The 21,662-nt window shown below is 47.5% G+C and overlaps 2 protein-coding genes across 4 annotated transcripts; one reads left to right on the top strand and one right to left on the bottom strand.

Moving 5' to 3' along the window:
- Positions 1–629: 629 nt before the first annotated feature.
- LOC133361960 (lysophosphatidic acid receptor 1-A-like) lies at positions 630–19,119 on the bottom strand. 3 transcript variants are annotated; one of them, XM_061580931.1, is made up of 5 exons: positions 19,032–19,119; positions 5,932–6,104; positions 3,806–4,351; positions 1,462–2,225; positions 630–1,014 (listed from the first exon to the last, which is right to left on the bottom strand). In XM_061580931.1, exons 4-5 carry the CDS (start codon positions 2,186–2,188, stop codon positions 695–697), a joined length of 1,047 nt encoding a protein of 348 aa, XP_061436915.1. In that variant the 5' UTR covers positions 2,189–2,225; positions 3,806–4,351; positions 5,932–6,104; positions 19,032–19,119; the 3' UTR covers positions 630–694. The 3 variants fall into 3 exon arrangements, with proteins under 3 accessions (XP_061436915.1, XP_061436914.1, XP_061436913.1); XM_061580930.1 differs by lacking the exon at positions 19,032–19,119 and having other exon boundaries at positions 3,806–3,978; positions 4,111–4,351; positions 5,932–6,718; XM_061580929.1 differs by lacking the exon at positions 19,032–19,119 and having other exon boundaries at positions 5,932–6,718.
- On the top strand, positions 10,478–11,302 carry LOC133361961 (gap junction gamma-1 protein-like). The gene has a single exon (XM_061580932.1). It carries the CDS (start codon positions 10,862–10,864, stop codon positions 11,300–11,302), a length of 441 nt encoding a protein of 146 aa, XP_061436916.1. The 5' UTR covers positions 10,478–10,861.
- Positions 19,120–21,662: the final 2,543 nt, after the last annotated feature.

Genomic DNA, 21,662 nt, shown 5'->3' with positions numbered 1-21,662 from the left:
ACACCCATGTGAGACTAGGCTCTAAGGAAAGCTGTCTCAGATGTGGACCAATCTACTTCAAGGACAGTGCATACATTATCAGAGTTATGTTTTTGTTTGTTTTATTTTTCGATTTAAAGCTTTCGTGACTGCAGGGATTCATCTTCTTGGTTCTTTCGGTAAAATCACGTAGAAGGGAAATAATAAAATAATAAAAATAAAACATAATCAAATAATTCTCACGACGTTTCGGCCACAACGCAAGCAGCCGTCCTCAGGTGAAAACCAGGTCTGTCCCTTTGATGCTGAATTAGTACTATTCACATACCTGCATTTCCCATATCCTCTCCCTTTGATGCTGCTAATCCTGCATAATGCACAGGCATAAGTAGTACTAATCACATACCTGCATTTCCCATATTCTCTCCCTTTGATGCTGCTAATCCTGCATAATGCACAGGCATAAGTAGTACTAATCACATTCCTGCATTTCCCATAAATATGCTAAATTCCTCTTGATATGCAAATTCCTTTGTCAAGGCACCCAGCTTATATACATGCTCCAAGCTCGTGTACTCTTTTGTTTGTATTATGACTGCAGGTATTGTGGTCTATGCAAACATGACTCCTTGTAAAAAAAAGGTGTCAGTTTTGTTGCCAGATAGAAGGGTAAAAGAACAATTATCAAAACATGCATGGTTAGCCCAATTAGATATTAGATGACAATCTGATTCATCTTCATCGCACTCGCGGTGGTCACGTGACCGATCTCCGTAACCAGGTTGGGATTCGACGTGGAAATTGATTTTTCGGAGCCGCTCGCTGCGACGCATCCCGCCTTTCGGCAGCTCAGGATGCGCTTGAAAGTGGCGATCATCTCCGTGTCCCGAAACGAGTAGATGATGGGGTTCATGGCGGAGTTGAGCTCCGCTATGAGCAAGAAGTACTTCTCGAAGGCCAGGACGTTGCAGTCCGAGCAGAAGGAATCCAGCAGCAGAATCACCAGGCCCGGCGTCCAGCACACAATAAAGGCTCCTGGGAGAGACGGCACGAGCCATTTTTGGCAGCGACGCGTGGAACAAGACCAGCCTTGATAATTGCTTTTTTTTTACCCTTTTATCTGGCAACAAAACTGACACCTTTTTTTACGAGGAGTCATGTTTGCATAGACCACAATACCTGCAGTCGTAATGCAAACAAAAAAACAGTTGTGCGCCTTTTGGCGTCATCTGGTCCAACACCATGTGAGACTAGGCTCTAAGGAAAGGTGTCTCGGGTGTGGACCAATCAACTTCAAGGACAGTGCGTACATTATCAGAGTTATGTTTTTTGTTTGCATTATGACTGCAGGTATTGTGGTCTATGCAAACGTGACTCCTTGTAAAAAAGGTGTCAGTTTTGTTGCCAGATAGAAGGGTAAAAAAACAATTATCGTGAATCGTGTTGTCGAATGTTCTGCCCAGACAGACCCACAACGCTTACCCAACATGATGGTGACCGTTACGAGCAAGCTCACGGGGGCGTCTTGCCTCCGGGAGCACCTGGAGCTATTCTGCAGCACGGGTATCCTGTCCCTCCACATGTTCACGAAGATGTGGCCGTAGAGCCCCGCCATGATGAGGAACATGGAGAGGTTGTAGCCGGCCCAGAAGGCGACGTAGCTGGCGCTGTACAGCGGCGCCATGGTGGAGCACGTGCCGACGTCGCAGACGCAGTTCCAGCCCATGGTGGGCATGGCGCCGGCGATGATGGCCACGAGCCAGATGATCGCGACGACCGTCACGACGCGCCGCTCGCTCATCCGCTGCATCCGGAACAGCGCGACGTGGCGCTCGATGGCGATGACCAGGAGGCTGGCGACGGAGGCGGTGAGGCTCGTGTTGATCAGCCCCTGGCGCAGCATCCAGGTCTCCAGCGACAGCTTGCGAGTGTTGGGCCCCGTGTTGACAACCAGGTAGATGTACGCCACTCCGGCAAAGAAATCCGCCGCGGCCAGGTTGGCCATGAGAAAGTAGACGGGGTGGTGGAGTGTCTTGTTGATGTACACGGCGAACATGACGAGGGCGTTGGCCAGAATGATGCCGAGGCACAAGGTCAGGCCGAGCACCATGACCAGCGTGCTGGTGAAGGACCACTCGTCGTAGAGCGGCTTGTTGCTGTTGCGGTAGAAGAATGCGATCGTCTCGTTGTGGTGGCAGCTGACGTCCATCTCGTTCTCGCGTTGTGTTTCCCACGTCCAAGCACACCTGCAAAGCAAAGATTATTTAAAGGAAACCAACACCAATCGAGACTAGGCTCTAAGAAAAGCTGTCTGGGGTGTGGACCAATCAACATCAAGGACAGTGCATATCATTATCATCATCAGAGTTGTTTCTTTTTGTTTGCATTTTGACTGCTTGTGTTGTGGTTATTGCAAACATGATGCCTTGTATAAAGGTGTCAAGTTTTTGTACCAGTTTAAAGGGTAAAAACCTACTACTAAAGAGCTGTTGTTATACAATTACATCTCGATAGCGTTCCTCCTCTGAGCGTCATGATCATAGACAATGGCACCATCTTATTATCTGCACTGGCGTCCGTGACTGATTGCCCTATTTAATGACCCCCAGGGGAATGTGACTCAGGGTCGTGAAAAGAGGTGATGTCATCTTGTCACACTGCCGATACATGTGTACGCACACGCGTGTACATGTATAGGAACTCTCGCATCATACATGTACAGTCCGCTTGAATAATTCCACTGCTGGATGATGACCTCCGCACACGTCTTGTGGGTCGGGTCAAGAGCGATATTTGACTATACTTCACCACGCTGGTCAGTGGGGTTTGTGGTGGAGGTGGTGGTGGGGAGTGCAGTACACCAATAGGGGTTTCTGCACTGCCAACTGCTGTCTACAACGCCCACAGCACCTTTATACTGCACGTGGTGGTGGTGGTCAACCCATCCAAAGCACTTCTGACACAAACCCTGCTTAGCTTACAAAATCGGAAAAGGCTGCGTGCATTGTGAGTGATCTGGTCAAAGGCTACGTTGACATCAGCACACTAACATTGCATACATAACACTGGTCAACACACTTTTTGTGGCATAAGGTATTCCAACGGTGTTAAGGTCATTTTGGGGTGCTGATGATTCCAAATCTGGCATCAGTTTTTGTCCATCACATCAGGTTTTTGAGATATTATCAAATATTGCATTTTCAATAAAAACGGCAGAATAAAAATATTAAATAAATGTGGATATCTACATAAAATGATATTATATGCACACTCTCCTAAAAATACAGCACCGTATTTTAACACTAAAGCAGTCACTGACTCGCAACAACTTGCAATCATAAGTGACAGAGTTAATTTCGGGTAAAATCAATGAAAATGGGGTATGCCGATAGCATAAAAAATAGACGTGATAGAGCAAATCTGAGATCAGATTTAGAATCGGCACCCTGAAATTAGCCTAGAACAGCTGCAACAGTCCAGGCCAGAAAAACATGTTTTTGTTGTTGTTGACCAGTGTAATTAACGCGGCTTGCAATTTAGGAAGAAATGCCGCATTACACGTAACAATGTCATGGTTTCTAGCACAGATTCTCTTCACGTGAGAGTTGGGGACAGACTAAAAGGGGGTTTGAACAAGGCGAGCCCTGGCTACCTGTGGCGTTCACCCTCTACACGATAACAAACGCAACGCAAACCTCACAGAATCCTGTCATTGTTGAGCAGCGTCTCTTAGGATTAGCACATGGCCAGTAGGCAAGGCAAGGTCAAAACAAGCTGACCTTTACCCGACCTTTGACCTCACCCCTCGGCACACAGACACCTTTACCCTTTGACCCCTCTGCAGGCAGTCGACGGAGAAGTGGCGGGAAGAAGGGCCCAGGCTGCGCACGTGTTGGCTCAGGCGAGGCCCGGATGTGGATGTCAGGGCCCCGGATGTCAGGGCCCCGGATGTCAGGGCCCGTGGACACGTGACGCAGGAGGCGTGGCCAGGGGGCGGGGCTCGGGGGAGAGAAGATGAAAGGGGGCGGGGCGAAGGGGTCAGTCACGTGACCTGGGTCTCTGTGAGTCTGTGGGTCTCTGTGAGTCTGTGGGTCTGTGTGAGTGTGTGTGAAAATATAAGAATAGATTTACCCTATTCTAGACGGGGTGGTGGAGTGTCTTGTTGATGTACACGGCGAACATGACGAGGGCGTTGGCCAGAATGATGCCGAGGCACAAGGTCAGGCCGAGCACCATGACCAGCGTGCTGGTGAAGGACCACTCGTCGTAGAGCGGCTTGTTGCTGTTGCGGTAGAAGAATGCGATCGTCTCGTTGTGGTGGCAGCTGACGTCCATCTCGTTCTCGCGTTGTGTTTCCCACGTCCAAGCACACCTGCAAAGCAAAGATTATTTAAAGGAAACCAACACCAATCGAGACTAGGCTCTAAGAAAAGCTGTCTGGGGTGTGGACCAATCAACATCAAGGACAGTGCATATCATTATCATCATCAGAGTTGTTTCTTTTTGTTTGCATTTTGACTGCTTGTGTTGTGGTTATTGCAAACATGATGCCTTGTATAAAGGTGTCAAGTTTTTGTACCAGTTTAAAGGGTAAAAACCTACTACTAAAGAGCTGTTGTTATACAATTACATCTCGATAGCGTTCCTCCTCTGAGCGTCATGATCATAGACAATGGCACCATCTTATTATCTGCACTGGCGTCCGTGACTGATTGCCCTATTTAATGACCCCCAGGGGAATGTGACTCAGGGTCGTGAAAAGAGGTGATGTCATCTTGTCACACTGCCGATACATGTGTACGCACACGCGTGTACATGTATAGGAACTCTCGCATCATACATGTACAGTCCGCTTGAATAATTCCACTGCTGGATGATGACCTCCGCACACGTCTTGTGGGTCGGGTCAAGAGCGATATTTGACTATACTTCACCACGCTGGTCAGTGGGGTTTGTGGTGGAGGTGGTGGTGGGGAGTGCAGTACACCAATAGGGGTTTCTGCACTGCCAACTGCTGTCTACAACGCCCACAGCACCTTTATACTGCACGTGGTGGTGGTGGTCAACCCATCCAAAGCACTTCTGACACAAACCCTGCTTAGCTTACAAAATCGGAAAAGGCTGCGTGCATTGTGAGTGATCTGGTCAAAGGCTACGTTGACATCAGCACACTAACATTGCATACATAACACTGGTCAACACACTTTTTGTGGCATAAGGTATTCCAACGGTGTTAAGGTCATTTTGGGGTGCTGATGATTCCAAATCTGGCATCAGTTTTTGTCCATCACATCAGGTTTTTGAGATATTATCAAATATTGCATTTTCAATAAAAACGGCAGAATAAAAATATTAAATAAATGTGGATATCTACATAAAATGATATTATATGCACACTCTCCTAAAAATACAGCACCGTATTTTAACACTAAAGCAGTCACTGACTCGCAACAACTTGCAATCATAAGTGACAGAGTTAATTTCGGGTAAAATCAATGAAAATGGGGTATGCCGATAGCATAAAAAATAGACGTGATAGAGCAAATCTGAGATCAGATTTAGAATCGGCACCCTGAAATTAGCCTAGAACAGCTGCAACAGTCCAGGCCAGAAAAACATGTTTTTGTTGTTGTTGACCAGTGTAATTAACGCGGCTTGCAATTTAGGAAGAAATGCCGCATTACACGTAACAATGTCATGGTTTCTAGCACAGATTCTCTTCACGTGAGAGTTGGGGACAGACTAAAAGGGGGTTTGAACAAGGCGAGCCCTGGCTACCTGTGGCGTTCACCCTCTACACGATAACAAACGCAACGCAAACCTCACAGAATCCTGTCATTGTTGAGCAGCGTCTCTTAGGATTAGCACATGGCCAGTAGGCAAGGCAAGGTCAAAACAAGCTGACCTTTACCCGACCTTTGACCTCACCCCTCGGCACACAGACACCTTTACCCTTTGACCCCTCTGCAGGCAGTCGACGGAGAAGTGGCGGGAAGAAGGGCCCAGGCTGCGCACGTGTTGGCTCAGGCGAGGCCCGGATGTGGATGTCAGGGCCCCGGATGTCAGGGCCCCGGATGTCAGGGCCCGTGGACACGTGACGCAGGAGGCGTGGCCAGGGGGCGGGGCTCGGGGGAGAGAAGATGAAAGGGGGCGGGGCGAAGGGGTCAGTCACGTGACCTGGGTCTCTGTGAGTCTGTGGGTCTCTGTGAGTCTGTGGGTCTGTGTGAGTGTGTGTGAAAATATAAGAATAGATTTACCCTATTCTTATGCATTATCTTTCATTATCCTATGGGCATAAATAAAGTTGGGCCAGTCTGCCAAAATGTCACGTTATATATACATTCTTTCTCTGTTATGGCAGAAAAAGAACATGCTGTTCTCGTGAATCAACCTGATTTTCATTGCATTCGTTCACGAATGTAGCACCTTATACATGGCACAAAAAGACAGCTTGGTGTGGAGTCAAAAGGGATTATCCCAGTAAAATACGATCAACTCCACCACGACAGCGATCGCTGCGCACGTCAGCTTACATGAAGTATGATCTGTGTTTTGATTTAGTGCGCTGATCTTAAAGGTGCATTGAAAAATGTTGATACTCCGACTGATGCTCCTGCTGTTGTGGAGTGACTCATGCAGCCAGCTATGGCTGCAGGGTTCTGGTGGTACATGTTGTTTACGTCGTTTATTGTGAAAATTCGGTCACAGTTCCTATGATCACTGTTTCATTGCTTTTATGGCTTGATTTTGGTGATTTTCGAAAAGTTTTTTGGTTTGGCCATGTTTGTTTGTTGTAGTACAGAGTTAGACTGATGGCCTTAATCTAAGTTGTCTTGTGGTTGTTGTTGTTGTTGTTTGAATTGCATCCCACTGGGATTTTTGCACACAGCGTTGGTGTAACGGTGCTTTTTCTGCAATATTTTGCTGTCTTTTCTTGGATTTTCTGTTTGCACTCAGTCACATATTCACTTTAAGATGTTTTTGTTCATGTTTTTGTTTTTTGTTTGTTGAGGTTGCACCCGATTCAAGAGCCAAATGGCTCACAGGGCCACACCTAATACATGAACATGAACTTGAAGGTCCTAGTGTGGACACACGTTGACCAGTGTAAGAGGCGGGGGGGTGGTCACCTTCGGTCAACCCCCACACGCCTCAAGTTTCAAGTTTTCATGTATTAGGTATAGCCCTGTGAGCCATTCGGCTCTTGAATCGGGTGCAACCGCAACAAACAAAAAAACAAAAACATGAACAAGAAAACATCTTAAAGTGACTATGTGACTAAGTGCAAACAGAAAATCCAAGAAAAGACAGCAAAATATTGCAGAAAAAGCACCATACACCAATGCTGTGTGCAAAAATCCCAGTGGGATGCAAGTCAAACAACAACAACAACAACCACAAGACAACTTAGATTAAGGCCATCAGTCTAACTCTGTACTACAACAAACAAACATGGCCAAACCGAAAAACTTTTCAAAAATCACCAAAATAAAGCCATTAAAGCAATGAAACAGTGGTCATAGGAACTCTGCTGCCCCCTGTGGGCCCGTGAGCTTGGGTGCATCTAAGGTGACCTGCAGAGCCTTGCTACGGTACAACACGTGTACACACACTCACAGTTTAACACTCACACACACAACAACAACCGCCATTCGCCACTAAGTGGCGGTGACGTCACCACGACGCTTGTGCCAGGCCATGTGCACTTTGAGGCTACCACGTGGCAGGAGGAGGTCACGGGGCAGACCCAGCAGGTGTTACGTGTCAACTGACTGAGACAGTGGCTGATGCTACCACCACATTGTGGGCCCCTGCTGTGCCAACTCGCTGTGTGGGTCTCTGCAGGTCTCCACAACTTGCGGATGAGTTCTGCTGCTGCTATTTCAACGACCCTGAGGTTTGGTGGTCGTCTGGGCCTTCGTTGGTGTTGACGCCTTGGTAATTGAGATGTTAACTACCTCGCCTGGTGTACAGGAGGTCGTGGGTTACACCATAATCATCACGGTGGCTGGGAAATGTTAACTACCTCGCCTGGTATACAGGAGGTCGTGGGTTACACCACCATCATCACGGTGGCTGGGAAATGTTAACTACCTCGCCTGGTATACAGGAGGTCGTGGGTTACACCACCATCATCATCACGGTGGCTGGGAAATGTTAACTACCTCGCCTGGTATACAGGATGTGCAGTACTACACTACGTACTACACTATACACAACTATATGCTATACTACTGGACACTCTACTATACAATACACTTCTATATACTACACTATACACATATATACTACACTGTACTATACAGTACACTACTATACACTGCACGATACAATACACTACATTGGTATACACTACTATACACTGCTATACACTATAGTAATGTACACTACACTACTATACACTCCACTACTATATACTACACTAAACACTTATATCTACTATACTATACAGTACACTACTATACAATACACTATACTATACACTACAAAGCTATACAATACACTACTATACACTACACTACTATACACTTATATATACTACACTACACTACTATACACTCCACTATACAATACACTATACATTTCAATATTCTACACTATACACATATATACTACACTGTACTATACAGTACGCTACTATACACTACACTGGTATCCACTACACTACTATATACTACACTATAGTAATATACACTTTACACTACTATACACTACTCTAAACACTTATATTTACTACACTACTATACACTATACTATACAGTACACTACTATACAATACACTACTATACACTCCACTGCTTTTCACTACACTATACACTTTACACTACTATCCACTACACTACTATATACTACACTATACAATACACTATACACTCCACTGCTATACACTACACTATACACTGCTATATTCACTATAGTAATATACACTACTATACACTACACTATACACTTTACACTACTATCCAATACACGACTATATACTACCCTATACTATACAGTACATTACTATACACTACACTATACACTTATATATACTACACTACTATACACTATACCACAACATTTACAATTGTTGAGTACTGTGACGTTTCGCTGGTAACTGCATCCAGCATCATCGGGCAATTCGCCAGAATGGTGAGGCTCTGCTCTGGCTCCCGGTCTTAAATAAAAAAATATTTGTAAATGTTGTGGTTTCACGCTTCAACACACCGGTGTGGGGCTAAAGTAGTGAACTATTTTGTCTTTTGTCAACGTGACACTTTTTTGCTGATTGGCCGTGTCGGGTGGTGGAGGGTTACGACACATAAATAACGCGATCTAATCCCAAAATGTTGATTATGAATAAAATTGGTCGCGAAAGCCTGCTACGTGTTAAACTGTGTGGAGTGTGTTGTTGTAACGCTCTTACCACATGCCCCCGACTGGACATCTGTGGGTTCAAGATCTTTCTAGCTCATCGGAATCCTCCTGCTGCAGTCTAAACATTCTCTGTGCCTTGTGTGGGTCTCCTTGGATTACCACCACTTGAGCATTCCACTTACATATAGTTATAGCTGTCAACCCCTTATTACAGACCAAGTCAGACCTTAATGGTCACCCCGTGCCCTTGTGAATCTCAACTTTCGTCCTGCAAAGTCCCATCACAAGGGAGAAACAATCAAAGACACAAAACAATTGTTGCTGCTCGTATCCAAACGGCTGTCCGCCGTATGCACCTGAAAACTCAATTTCCCTCTGAAAACAAAAATAATTAGCATTTTCACTGCTTGTGTTGTGGTTATTGCAAACATGATCCCTTGTATAAAGGTGTCAGTTTTTGTACCAGTTGAAAGGGTAACAACCTACTACTACTGTGGCTACTTTGTTGTTGTCACGCTGCACGATGGGACCGACCGCCGGGACTGGTTTGCTACGGCCTTTGGAGCGGCTTTGCCAGTTTCGGTAGATCGTCTCAGGACCGCTGGATAATGTCGGATGATTATCGTGCCGTGCCGGATAATCAATGATGATCGACGGTATCCCGAGGCAGCAAAAGAGCTGAACGCGGCGCGCGGCCAGCCAACGTGCCGTCTGAATCCGCGTCTCTCTTCTTGAATCCTCAGGTGGGCACGCTTCTGGCGAGCTGGTGGTCACAATGAGCTGGAACTTCCTGACCCGTTTGTTGGAGGAGATATCTTTGCACTCGACGTACCTGGGCAAGCTCTGGCTAACCACGTTCCTGATCTTGCGCATCATGCTGACGATCGTGGCGGGCGAATCCATCTATCACGATGAACAGAGCTCGTTCATGTGCAACTCCCAACAGCCGGGCTGCACGAACATGTGCTACGACACCTTTGCTCCCCTGTCCTACGTGCGCTTCTGGATCTTTCAGATTATCACCGTGGCGACACCCAGCATTCTCTACCTCGCCTTCGCCATACACAGGATACAGAGGTCTAGTGAAGTTACACTATGAGACATCTCCTTTACCAGTGGCAAAATATAGTAGTAGGTTTTTACCCTTTAAACTGGTACAAAACTGACACCTTTATACAAGGCATCATTTTGAGTTGTGCGCCTTTTGGTGTCATCTGGTCCAACACCAATGGAGACTAGGCTCTAAAGAAAGCCGTCTTGGGTTTGGACCAATCAACTTCAAGGACAGTGCATATTATTATCATTATCAGAGTTGTTTCTTTTTGTTTGCATTTTGACTGCTTGTGTTGTGGTTATTGCAAACATGATGCCTTGTATAAAGGTGTCAGTTTTTGTACCAGTTGAAAGGGTAAAAACCTACTACTAGGCCTAGTGAAGTTACGGCGACGACGATAACCGTGATAAGAACGGCGAAGTCCCCCAAAAAAACCTTCATTCCGCTCTTTGTTCTTGCGAGAAGGAGATGTTTAACTTTTACTCCCGCGTCGTTATCCGCAGGTCAGAGAGCTCGCCTGGCGATCAAGGAGGGGAGTTTCCCGACGAGGCCAAGAAGAACGACTACAGACGGCACGACGGGCGTCGCGCTATCAGGGCCGACGGCCTCATGTGGGCCTACGCGCTGCAGCTCGTCCTGCGCACGGTGGCCGAAGCGGGCTTCCTTCTGGGCCAGTACGTGATGTACGGCTTGGAGGTGATCCCCCGCTTTGTGTGCCCCCGCCGCTACCCCTGCGTCCACTTCGTCGACTGCTTCGTGTCGAGGCCCACGGAGAAGACCGTCTTCCTGCACGTGATGTATGCCGTGGGGTGCCTCAGCCTGGCTCTCGACCTGGCCGAGATGTGGCACCTGGGGATGGGCGCTCTCAGGGACGAGCTGCCGGGCAGCCGAGCCAAGCGCCGGTATTGACAGCACTATGAGACATCTCCTTTAGCAGTGGCAAAATATAGCAGTAGGGTTTTACCCTTTCAACTGGTACACAAACTGACACCTTTATACAAGGCATCATGTTTGCAATAACCACAACACAAGAAGTCAAAATGCAAACAAAAATAAACAACTCTGATAATGATAATAATATGCACTGTCCTTGAAGTTGATTGGTCCACACCTGAGACAACTTCAAGGACAGTGCATATTATTATCATCAGAGTTGTTTCTTTTTGTTTAACACATAGGCTTTCGCGACCAATGTTATTCATAATCAACGTTTTTGGGTTTAGATCGCGTTATTTATAAATGTGTCGTAACCCTCCACCACCCGACACGGCCAATCAGTAAAAAGTGTCACGTTGACAAAGACAAATAGTTCACTGCTTTAGCCCACCGGTGTGTTGAAGCCACAACATTTACAATTTGAGTACGACGTTTCGCTGGTAATTGCATCCAGCATCATCGGGCAATTCGCCAGAATGGTGAGGGGCTCTGCTGTGTCTCCCGTTCTTATATAGAGCAGCAGCAGGGTGACGTCATCATTAACTCATTAACTCATCAGGTGCAAAGATTCAAGGGGGGAGTGATTGTAATTATATACTAGATTAGTAATCAGGCTATTGTTACGATGCGAGTTGTAGATTAGTAATCATTTGGAATGTGTTTTATTGTGATTATGCTACATTAGTTATCAGTTAGTGGTTGTTTCCCTTATAAGGAATTGTAATGTATCTTATTTAATATGTAGGGGTTATTACGGGAGAAACGGCGGACGAGAAACACAGAGGTGTGTGCACTCACACACACGGGTGGTCGCACCGACGTCCGCATCCGTGATCCCCCACGCCCCCAAGCCCTCTGAGGGGATCCCTATAAAAGGCGGGGAGCCAGAGAGCTCGAGGCAGTACGACACGAAGCTGACCAGTGAAGATCGAAGACTCGGAGATTAGGCCCTGGGACTCCCCTGTCTCGCTGCCCTTGTCAGGGCCGAGCTGGGTAAGCCAGCGGCGCGGCCCAAGAGCTCCCGGACCTCTGCCCTTGGCAGGGCAAGGCCGGCTTAGCTGGTGCCGAGATCTGTGCTTGCCAGGGCCAGATCAGTCAGCCTCCCGTAGCCCAGTAGAGGAGGACTGGGGAACAGGACAGAGGGCATAGTACTAGGGTGGGTTTCCCATAGTACGGGTGAAGGGGCCGTTACCCCTTCAACTATTGTGCCTGTCACTGAGTTAATAAACAGAGTGTGCCTCAACTCCGACCTCGTCTCCTCGAACTTACTACAAATAATACGCTTCCAGGCCGCACTAAGCCTGTAGCTGTCTGAGCGATTAAAGTTATTTCTGTTTCTCTCAATTTCAATCGATTCTCTAATTAGTCTTTGCCAGTAGTAACTAGTTTTACACAACACTTCCACGTTGTCAAAATCAATTGAGTGTCCCTGTTGGCATGCATGTTCTGCTACTGCCGACAGTTGTGTTTGTGATAGTTTCATATTTTTCTATATAAGAACGGGAGACAGAGCAGAGCCTCACCATTCTGGCGAATTGCCCGATGATGCTGGATGCAATTACCAGCGAAACGTCGTACTCAAATTGTAAATGTTGTGGCTTCAACACACCGGTGGGCTAAAGCAGTGAACTATTTGTTTCTTTTTGTTTCCATTTTGACTGCTTGTGTTGTGGTTATTGCAAACATGATGCCTTGTATAATGGTGTCAGTTTTGTACCAATTTAAATGGTAAAAACCTACTATACGGTATTGACAGCGTTGTTGTTGTTTGTTACATTGGCGGCATTCCACCGGCGGCATCGGGGCCGGATTGAGGTTTATTGTAGGCCTCAGGCACTTCTGTTTCACAGGCCTTCAGTGGTAATGTTCTACAACTGCTACGGCTGCTAACTTCTGTTGCACAGGCCTTCAGTGGTAATGTTCTACAACTGCTACGGCTGCTAACCCATGTCACTAACTCCCTCCGCTGTCACTCGGATTCTTTCACGCGGCACTTGAAACTGGACGTGCGTCGTCGCTGCCGACACGTCAGAGGTCGCAGCCGGGTACCCGATACCCATACCCTACCCGATACCCGGCTACCCGTACCCGGCCGGGTACGGGTACCCATTTGCGACCCTGGTGTGGCCGGGTACGGGTACGGGTAAGGAATCAAAACCCGTTTGCGACCTCTGGTCTGCATACACTTTGCCAAGACTAGCGGTGAGCATTTAAAAATGCGCTGTTGTTGTTGTCATCAACAGGATTGCGAAGGGCAATCCTCTTCCTCCTCGTCCTCCTCCTCCCGACGCGGCCGAGACGGAGGAGGCCGCCCCCCGGCAGATGGCGATAACGGCGGCAGATGCGTTGCAGCTGCAAGGCTACCTGCGCACGATAGAGCGGCGGCTGGACCTGACGATTTCCCCATTGCCCCGACGGGCCAGGGCAGCGTGGGGACACGGGGAGAGCGGAACAGGGAGAGGTGGGGGAGGCGGAGAGGGAGGACGGCGGGGGTCTCCGGCCTCACACTCGGCCGCGGCGGCCGTGAGCAGAAGCCCCCAAGTGCAGCTCGGCAAGAAACACGAAGCGGCGGCGGCAGCAGCAGCAGACGACGAAGTGGAAGATTCCGGAGAAAAACAAGAAGAGGGCAAGGCCGCCTCTAGGAAGGGAAGGGCTGTCCGATCGGAGAAATATCTACCCATCTCAGTTTAAGTTTCCTTACTCTTTGGTTCTTTCGGTAAAGTCCCGTAGGTGTGAATACATATTTTTGTTTTGTTTTATTTTATTTCTACCCACGTGACTTTACCAAATGAATCAAAGAGGATGGATTCCTGCAGCCACGAAAGCTTCAAATCGCCTTTTAAGTTTCCTGTTGCGAGTTTAACGCCGAGCTATTCACAAATAAAGGTCTTCTCTTTGGGGGGTCAGATCTCGCGTGAGTTGTGGATGTGTCATTGTGCCCCCCACCACCCGACATCAGATTCCCACCACTACAGTACTATACACTACACAACTATACACTATACACTACACTACTATACAGTACACTATACACTACACTACTATACAGTACACTACTATACACTACACTACTATACACTACACTATACACTATAGTAATATACACTACAGTAATATACACTACACTATACACTACAGTACTAAACAATACACTACTATACACTACACTACTATACACTACCATACAGTACACTACTATACACTACACTATACACTACAGTAATATAGACTACACAGCTATACACTACAGTAATATACACTACACTATACACTACACTATACACTACACTACTATACACTACTGTACTATACACTACACTACTATACACTACACTATACACTGCACTATACACTACAGTATCTTCTTGGTTTTTTCGGTAAAGTCACGTAGAAGGGAAATAATAAAATAATAAAAATAAAACATAATAAAATAGTATTTAATTATGTAATATTATTTTGTTTTATTTTTATTATTTTATTTTTTCCCTTCTACGTGACTTTACCGAAAAAATAAAGAAGATGAATCCCTGCAGTCACGAAAGCTTTAAATCGAAATATACACTTCAGTAATATAGACTCCACACTACACCACGTGACACGATGCTACCGGTGGAGGGGAGGGGCTGTCACGTGCTGGGGGGGGGGTTTGAGGAATGAGGCGATGTGAGCCAATCAGGGGAGGGTGCGCGTGTCACGTGATCAAAGGAATCGCTTGTTTAGCAAACGATTCGCTTGCCCTCGAATCGATCTCCGTTGGATTCCAAGGAATCGACGTTACAAGCCTGCAGCACTTTTCCGGATCGACTCGAAAAGGGGAATCGACCATGAAACCACGATTCACGATCCACAGCTGTTGACTCATCTGCTCCAGCCGAGGCACAGACAATGCGACTACCACAACTACCGCACGTACCACAACTACCACACGTACCACTGCTACCACACGTACCACTACTACCACACGTACCACTACTACCGCACGTACCACAACTACCACACGTACCACTACTACCGCACGTACCACAACTACCACACGTACCACTACTACCGCACGTACCACAACTACCGCACGTACCACTACTACCACACGTACCACAACTACCACACGTACCACAACTACCGCACGTACCACTGCTACCACACGTACCACTACTACCACACGTACCACTACTACCGCACGTACCACAACTACCACACGTACCACTACTACCGCACGTACCACAACTACCACACGTACCACTACTACCGCACGTACCACAACTACCGCACGTACCACTACTACCACACGTACCACAACTACCGCACGTACCACTACTACCACACGTACCACAACTACCACACGTACCACTACTACCGCACGTACCACAACTACCGCACGTACCACTACTACCACACGTACCACAACTACCACACGTACCACAACTACCGCACGTACCACTACTACCACACGTACCACTACTACCACACGTACCACAACTACCACACGTACCACAACTACCACACGTACCAGTACCACCACACGTACCACTACTACCACACGTACCAGTACTACTAGAATTGGTACTACAACTAGTAGCGATCCTACTAGTACCGCTTGTACTCACACTACAACTAGTACTACTGCAAGGCCTACTACAACTAGTACTACCAGTAGTACTGCTAGTACGACTACTGCACTACTACCAGTACTACAGCTACTACCAGTACTACTACCAGTACTACCGGTACTACTACCAGTACTACAACTACTACCAGTACTACAACTACCAATACTACTGGTACTACTACCAGTACTACAACTACTACCAGTACTACAACTACTATCTGTACTACTACCAGTACTACAACTACTACCAATACTACTACCAGTACTACAACTACTACCTGTACTACTACCAGTTCTACCGGTACTACTACGACTACTGCTATCACTACTACCGCCTCTATATCTACGAAAAATACTGCTACCCCTACAACTACCCGTCAGTTACTACTACAACCACTACTCCAACTCAGGCAGGGGTGAGTCTATGGTGCAGTGTTGAGTCTGTGGGCAGTGTTGAGTCTTTGATGCAGTGTTGAGTCTATGGTGCAGTGTTGAGTCTATGGGTAGTGTTGAGTCTATGGGCAAAGTTGAGTCTATGGTGCAGTGCTGAGTCTGTGGGCAGTGTTGAGTCTGTGGGCAGTGCTGAGTCTATGGTGCAGTGTTGAGTCTATGGGCAGTGTTGAGTCTGTGGGCAGTGTTGAGTCTATGGTGCAGTGTTGAGTCTATGGGCAGTGTTGAGTCTATGGGCAGTGTTGAGTCTATGGGTAGTGTTGAGTCTATGGGCAGTGTTGAGTCTATGGGTAGTGTTGAGTCTATAGGCAGTGTTGAGTCTGTGGGTAGTGTTGAGTCTGTGGGCAGTGTTGAGCCTGTGGGTAGTGTTGAGTCTATGGGCAGTGTTGAGTCTGTGGGTAGTGTTGAGTCTATGGGGAGTGTTGAGTCTGTGGGCAGTGTTGAGTCTGTGGGCAGTGTTGAGTCTGTGGGCAGTGTTGAGTCTGTGGGCAGTGTTGAGTCTGTGGGCAGTGTTGAGTCTGTGGGTAGTGTTGAGTCTGTGGGCAGTGTTAAGTCTATGGTGCAGTGTTGAGTCTATGGGCAGTGTTGAGTCTATGGGCAGTGTTGAGTCTGTGGGCAGTGTTAAGTCTATGGTGCAGTGTTGAGTCTATGGGCAGTGTTGAGTCTATGGGCAGTGTTGAGTCTGTGGGCAGTGTTAAGTCTATGGTGCAGTGTTTAGTCTATGGTGCAGTGTGTATAGTACAAATCCTTACGCCATGATCCGATGTTCCAGTGTGCAGGTGACGTCACCGGTAGAGGCGGTCTGCAGACGCCGTCGGAACGCCCTCCGCCGTAGGAGGGGGTCGATTCTCCGGTTCACTCATCCACCCACAATCATCCACTCACACCCACAATCACCCACAATCACCCACTCACACCCACAATCACCCACTCACACCCACAATCACCCACTCACACCCACAATCACCCATTCACACCCACTCACACCCACTCACACCCACAATCACCCACTCACACCCACTCACACCCACTTACACCCACAATCACCCACTCACACCCACAATCACCCACTCACACCCACAATCACCCACTCACACCCACAATCACCCACTCACACCCACAATCACCCACTCACACCCACTCACACCCACTCACACCCACAATCACCCACTCACACCCACAATCACCCACTCACACCCACAATCACCCACTCACACCCACAATCACCCACTCACACCCACAATTACCCACTCACACCCACAATCACCCACTCACACCCACTCACACCCACAATCACCCACTCACACCCACAATCACCCACTCACACCCACTCACACCCACAATCACCCACTCACACCCACAATTACCCACTCACACACAATCACCCACTCACACCCACAATCACCCACCCACTCACCCAGTCACTCACCCACTCACACCCACAATCACACACACACTCACTCACCCAGTCACTCACACACTCACTCACCCAGTCACTCACCCACACAATCACCCACAATCACCCACTCACACCCACAATCACCCACCCACTCACTCACCCAGTCACTCACCCACTCACACACACACCCACAATCACCCACTCACTCACCCACCCAGTCACCCACTCACTCATCCACACACCCACAATCACCCACTCACTCATTCACCCAGTCACCCACCCAGTCACCCACTCACTCAACCACCCACTCACCCACCCACTCACTCACCCACCCACTTACTCACCCACCCACTCAACCACTCAGTCACTCAACCACTCACCTACTCACCCACCCACTCACCCACCCACTCACCCAACCACTCACTCAACCACTCACCCACTCACTTACCCACCCACTCACTCAACCACTCACTCAACCACTTACTTACCCACCCACTCACTCACCCACCTACGCACCCACTCACTCAACCACTCACTCACTTACCCACTCACCCACCCACCTACTCACCCACCCACCCACTCAACCACTCATTCACCCACTCACCCACCCACTCACTCACCCACCCACTCAACCACTCGCTCACCCACCCACTTACTCACCCACTCGCTCACCCACTCACTCAACCACTCACCCACCCACTTACTCATCCACTCACCCACCCACTCACTCAAACACTCACTCATCCACTCACCCACCCACCCACCCACTCACTCAACCACTCACCCACCCACTTACTCGCCCACTCACTCACCCACCCACCCACTCACCCACCTACTCACTCAACCATTCACTCAACCACTCACCCACCCACTCACCCAACTACTCACTCAACCACTCACCCACCTACTCACCCACCCACTCACTCAACCACTCACTCACCCACCCACTTACCCACTCACCCACCTACTCACTCACTCACCCACTCACCCACCCACTCACTCACCCACTTACACACCCACCCACTCACTTAACCACTCACTCAACCACTCACTCACCCACCCACTTACCCACCCACTCACCCACCCACTCCACCACTCACTCAACCACTCACCCACTCACCCACCTACTCACCCACTCACTCACCCAGTCACCCACTTACCCACCTACTCACCCACCCACTCACCCACCCACTTGCTCAACCACTTACTCAACCATCACTCAACCACTCACCCACCTACTCACTCACCCACAGGTCCGAGAGAGCCATGAGAGGAGGAGGAGCAGGAGGCCTCGGGCGGACTGGGTCACCCAATTTACGGAGGTGGTCACGCTCCACTCCCACGGCAGTCGAGCTTGTACAAGGTTGGCCGCCTGTCCGAACGCCCATGGCGTCAGCAGAGGCGTCTCCTCTCACCCGACCAGGAAGCGCCCCCCCCCCCCCCCCACACTTTATGGACGCCGCTGGAGGAGCCGGCACCGCTGACGGGCACAGAGCCCTCGGGCACGGCGATCGACGCGGGATCAATCTTCACCGGGCCGGCGGTGGTGATGGGGTTCCGTTGAAGGCTCCGCGGTCGAGCTGACGGCAGCGCGGAACCCAGAGAGAGAGAGACGGCGAAGGGTCCCCTCAGGGAGTGATGTAGGATCACCCTCAGCGGGGGCCGATACCGCTGGATGCCATCGGAGCAGAAACCGCGCCAAAATCCCCTAGGCCCAACGGTAGAATCCCCGAGGCTGTAAAATGGCCGTGCCTTTCAGACAATGGCCTCACTCCCGTGAGCTCTGAAATCTTATTTTCAGCCCTAAGGCTGTCATTCCCACATTTAAGCACGAGTGTGGAGATGATTGTGTTCTCTAAGTAATAATTCTAAAGCAATTTTACTCAATTCCTAGTAATGTGTGTGTGCGTGGATTCCGTCGCGATATAGAATGTTTCCTCTGAGACAAATTCGAACTGTAAAAACATGCTTGAGTATTGCAATTACGTTTTCATTTGCAACAATTGTATCATCTGTTAGCATGTGCATTGCAGTGTCACCTTGAAAGTATGCTTGAATTCCAACCCTTACACGTCACAAAGTTTTGAACATGTACTTGTTATCGCATGTAAATGTACAATTTAATAATTCTGACAAGATTGTTGGCTTGTGTTGCCACTGTTCCTCTGACTATCACCGTGTTTTTTTGCAGTAATTTGTACACTGACATCGCTGTGCGTGACAATAAATTAGCCGTCTCTGTTCAGGGCTTGGTGTTGCAATGCCACTTTCCCCAAATTAGAAGTAGATAAACTCAACAATCCCCAAATGAGACGCGGATAACCAGAGTTTACCCGTATTTAGTAGCCTAACACATGGCGATGAACGTGGTTGACTACGTACGGTGTGAAAGACGTTCAGCATACAGAGAGACACGAAGCTATTGTGAAACCCAATGGTGTTATTCCTTTTCACTCACATCACGATGTGATACATCAATGTTGTCAGACTTAAATCAAATTTCATTATGTGTAGAGGAGTAAAATGGGGACGTGACGTCAGGTGTGCCGTTCAGTGCGATGACGTCACCTCTCCTAGGAGCACACTCTTAAAGTGAGTGCTCCTAATCTCAGCTTGTTACCTGTATAAAAGACACCTGTTCACAGAAGCAATCAATCAGATTCCAAACTCTCCACCATGGCCAAGACCAAAGAGCTCTACAAGGATGTCAGCGACAAGATTGTAGACCTACGTTTGAATGTTGAAGCGAGATTCATCGATGTCGTCACGACTGATAATACAAACCCCTAGACAACTAGAGAGCCAGTAACAAGTCGCGATACACTTTGTGCATAATCGCAAATAATCATAAACACAATACTCTTTGGTTCTTTCGGTAGTCACGTAGGTATGAAATAAAATGTGTTGCGCCCCAAACGTCGCGATTTATTTTATTTTATACCCCACGTGACTTTACCGAAAGAACCAAAGAGTATGGATTCTTGCAGTCACGAAAACTTCAAATCACAATAATAACACAACACACATGAATGTGCTGTATCTCAATGGGGGCCTCATTGTTAAAGGTCATAAAGCAATAAATAAATCGCAAAGATCCGTGATACATTCTAGATTTGAAGCTTTCTTGACTGCAAGGATTAATATTCTTTGGTTTTTTCGATAGTCACGTAGGTAAAAAATTAATAAAAGTAAAATAAAAATCACAACGTTTCGGAGGTAACACAAGCTTCCGTCTTCAGGTGGAACCGTCGTGATTTTTATTTTATTTTACTTTTATTAATTACATTTTTTTACCTACGTGACTTTACCGAAAAAACCCAAAGATTATGACTATCCGTGATACAGTTCAAATCAATTCCATTAACACTTCCCAGCGACCTCAGACGGTTGAACAAAAGGCAGAAATTATATTAAAGCTCGTTAATAAATAATGCAATGAAATGGGTGGGTGGGTGTGATGTAAAAGCACACAGACAGGGGAGTGACATCCTCTTTTTATTACACGCTTTTATTTAACTCACTCAGTCTGTTGTATCCTCCAAAAAACATCTTCTCTAATAACTCAAATTTTACCCACTTCCCAATGTGCTATCGACTACAAACTTGCAATACCTGCGTCATACTGACAACACGATATTCTATCATAAAACATCCAAAACATATTTTTTAAACATTTTACACGCTTTTATTTAACTAACTCAGTCTGTTGTCTCCTCCAAAAAACATCTTCTCTAATAACTCAAATTTTACCCACTTCCCAAAGTGCTATCGACTGCAAACTTGAAATACCTACGTCATACTGATGACAACACGATATTCTATCATAAAACATCCAAAACATATTTTTAAACATTTTACACGCTTTTATGTAACTCACT

This window comes from Lethenteron reissneri, unplaced genomic scaffold, assembly GCF_015708825.2.
Source record: "Lethenteron reissneri isolate LAM-NWPU_2019-01 unplaced genomic scaffold, ASM1570882v1 scaffold_1308, whole genome shotgun sequence".
NCBI lineage: Eukaryota > Metazoa > Chordata > Hyperoartia > Petromyzontiformes > Petromyzontidae > Lethenteron > Lethenteron reissneri.
Note: the sequence above shows the minus strand (reverse complement) of the source record. Positions and strands in the feature narration are given on the sequence as shown.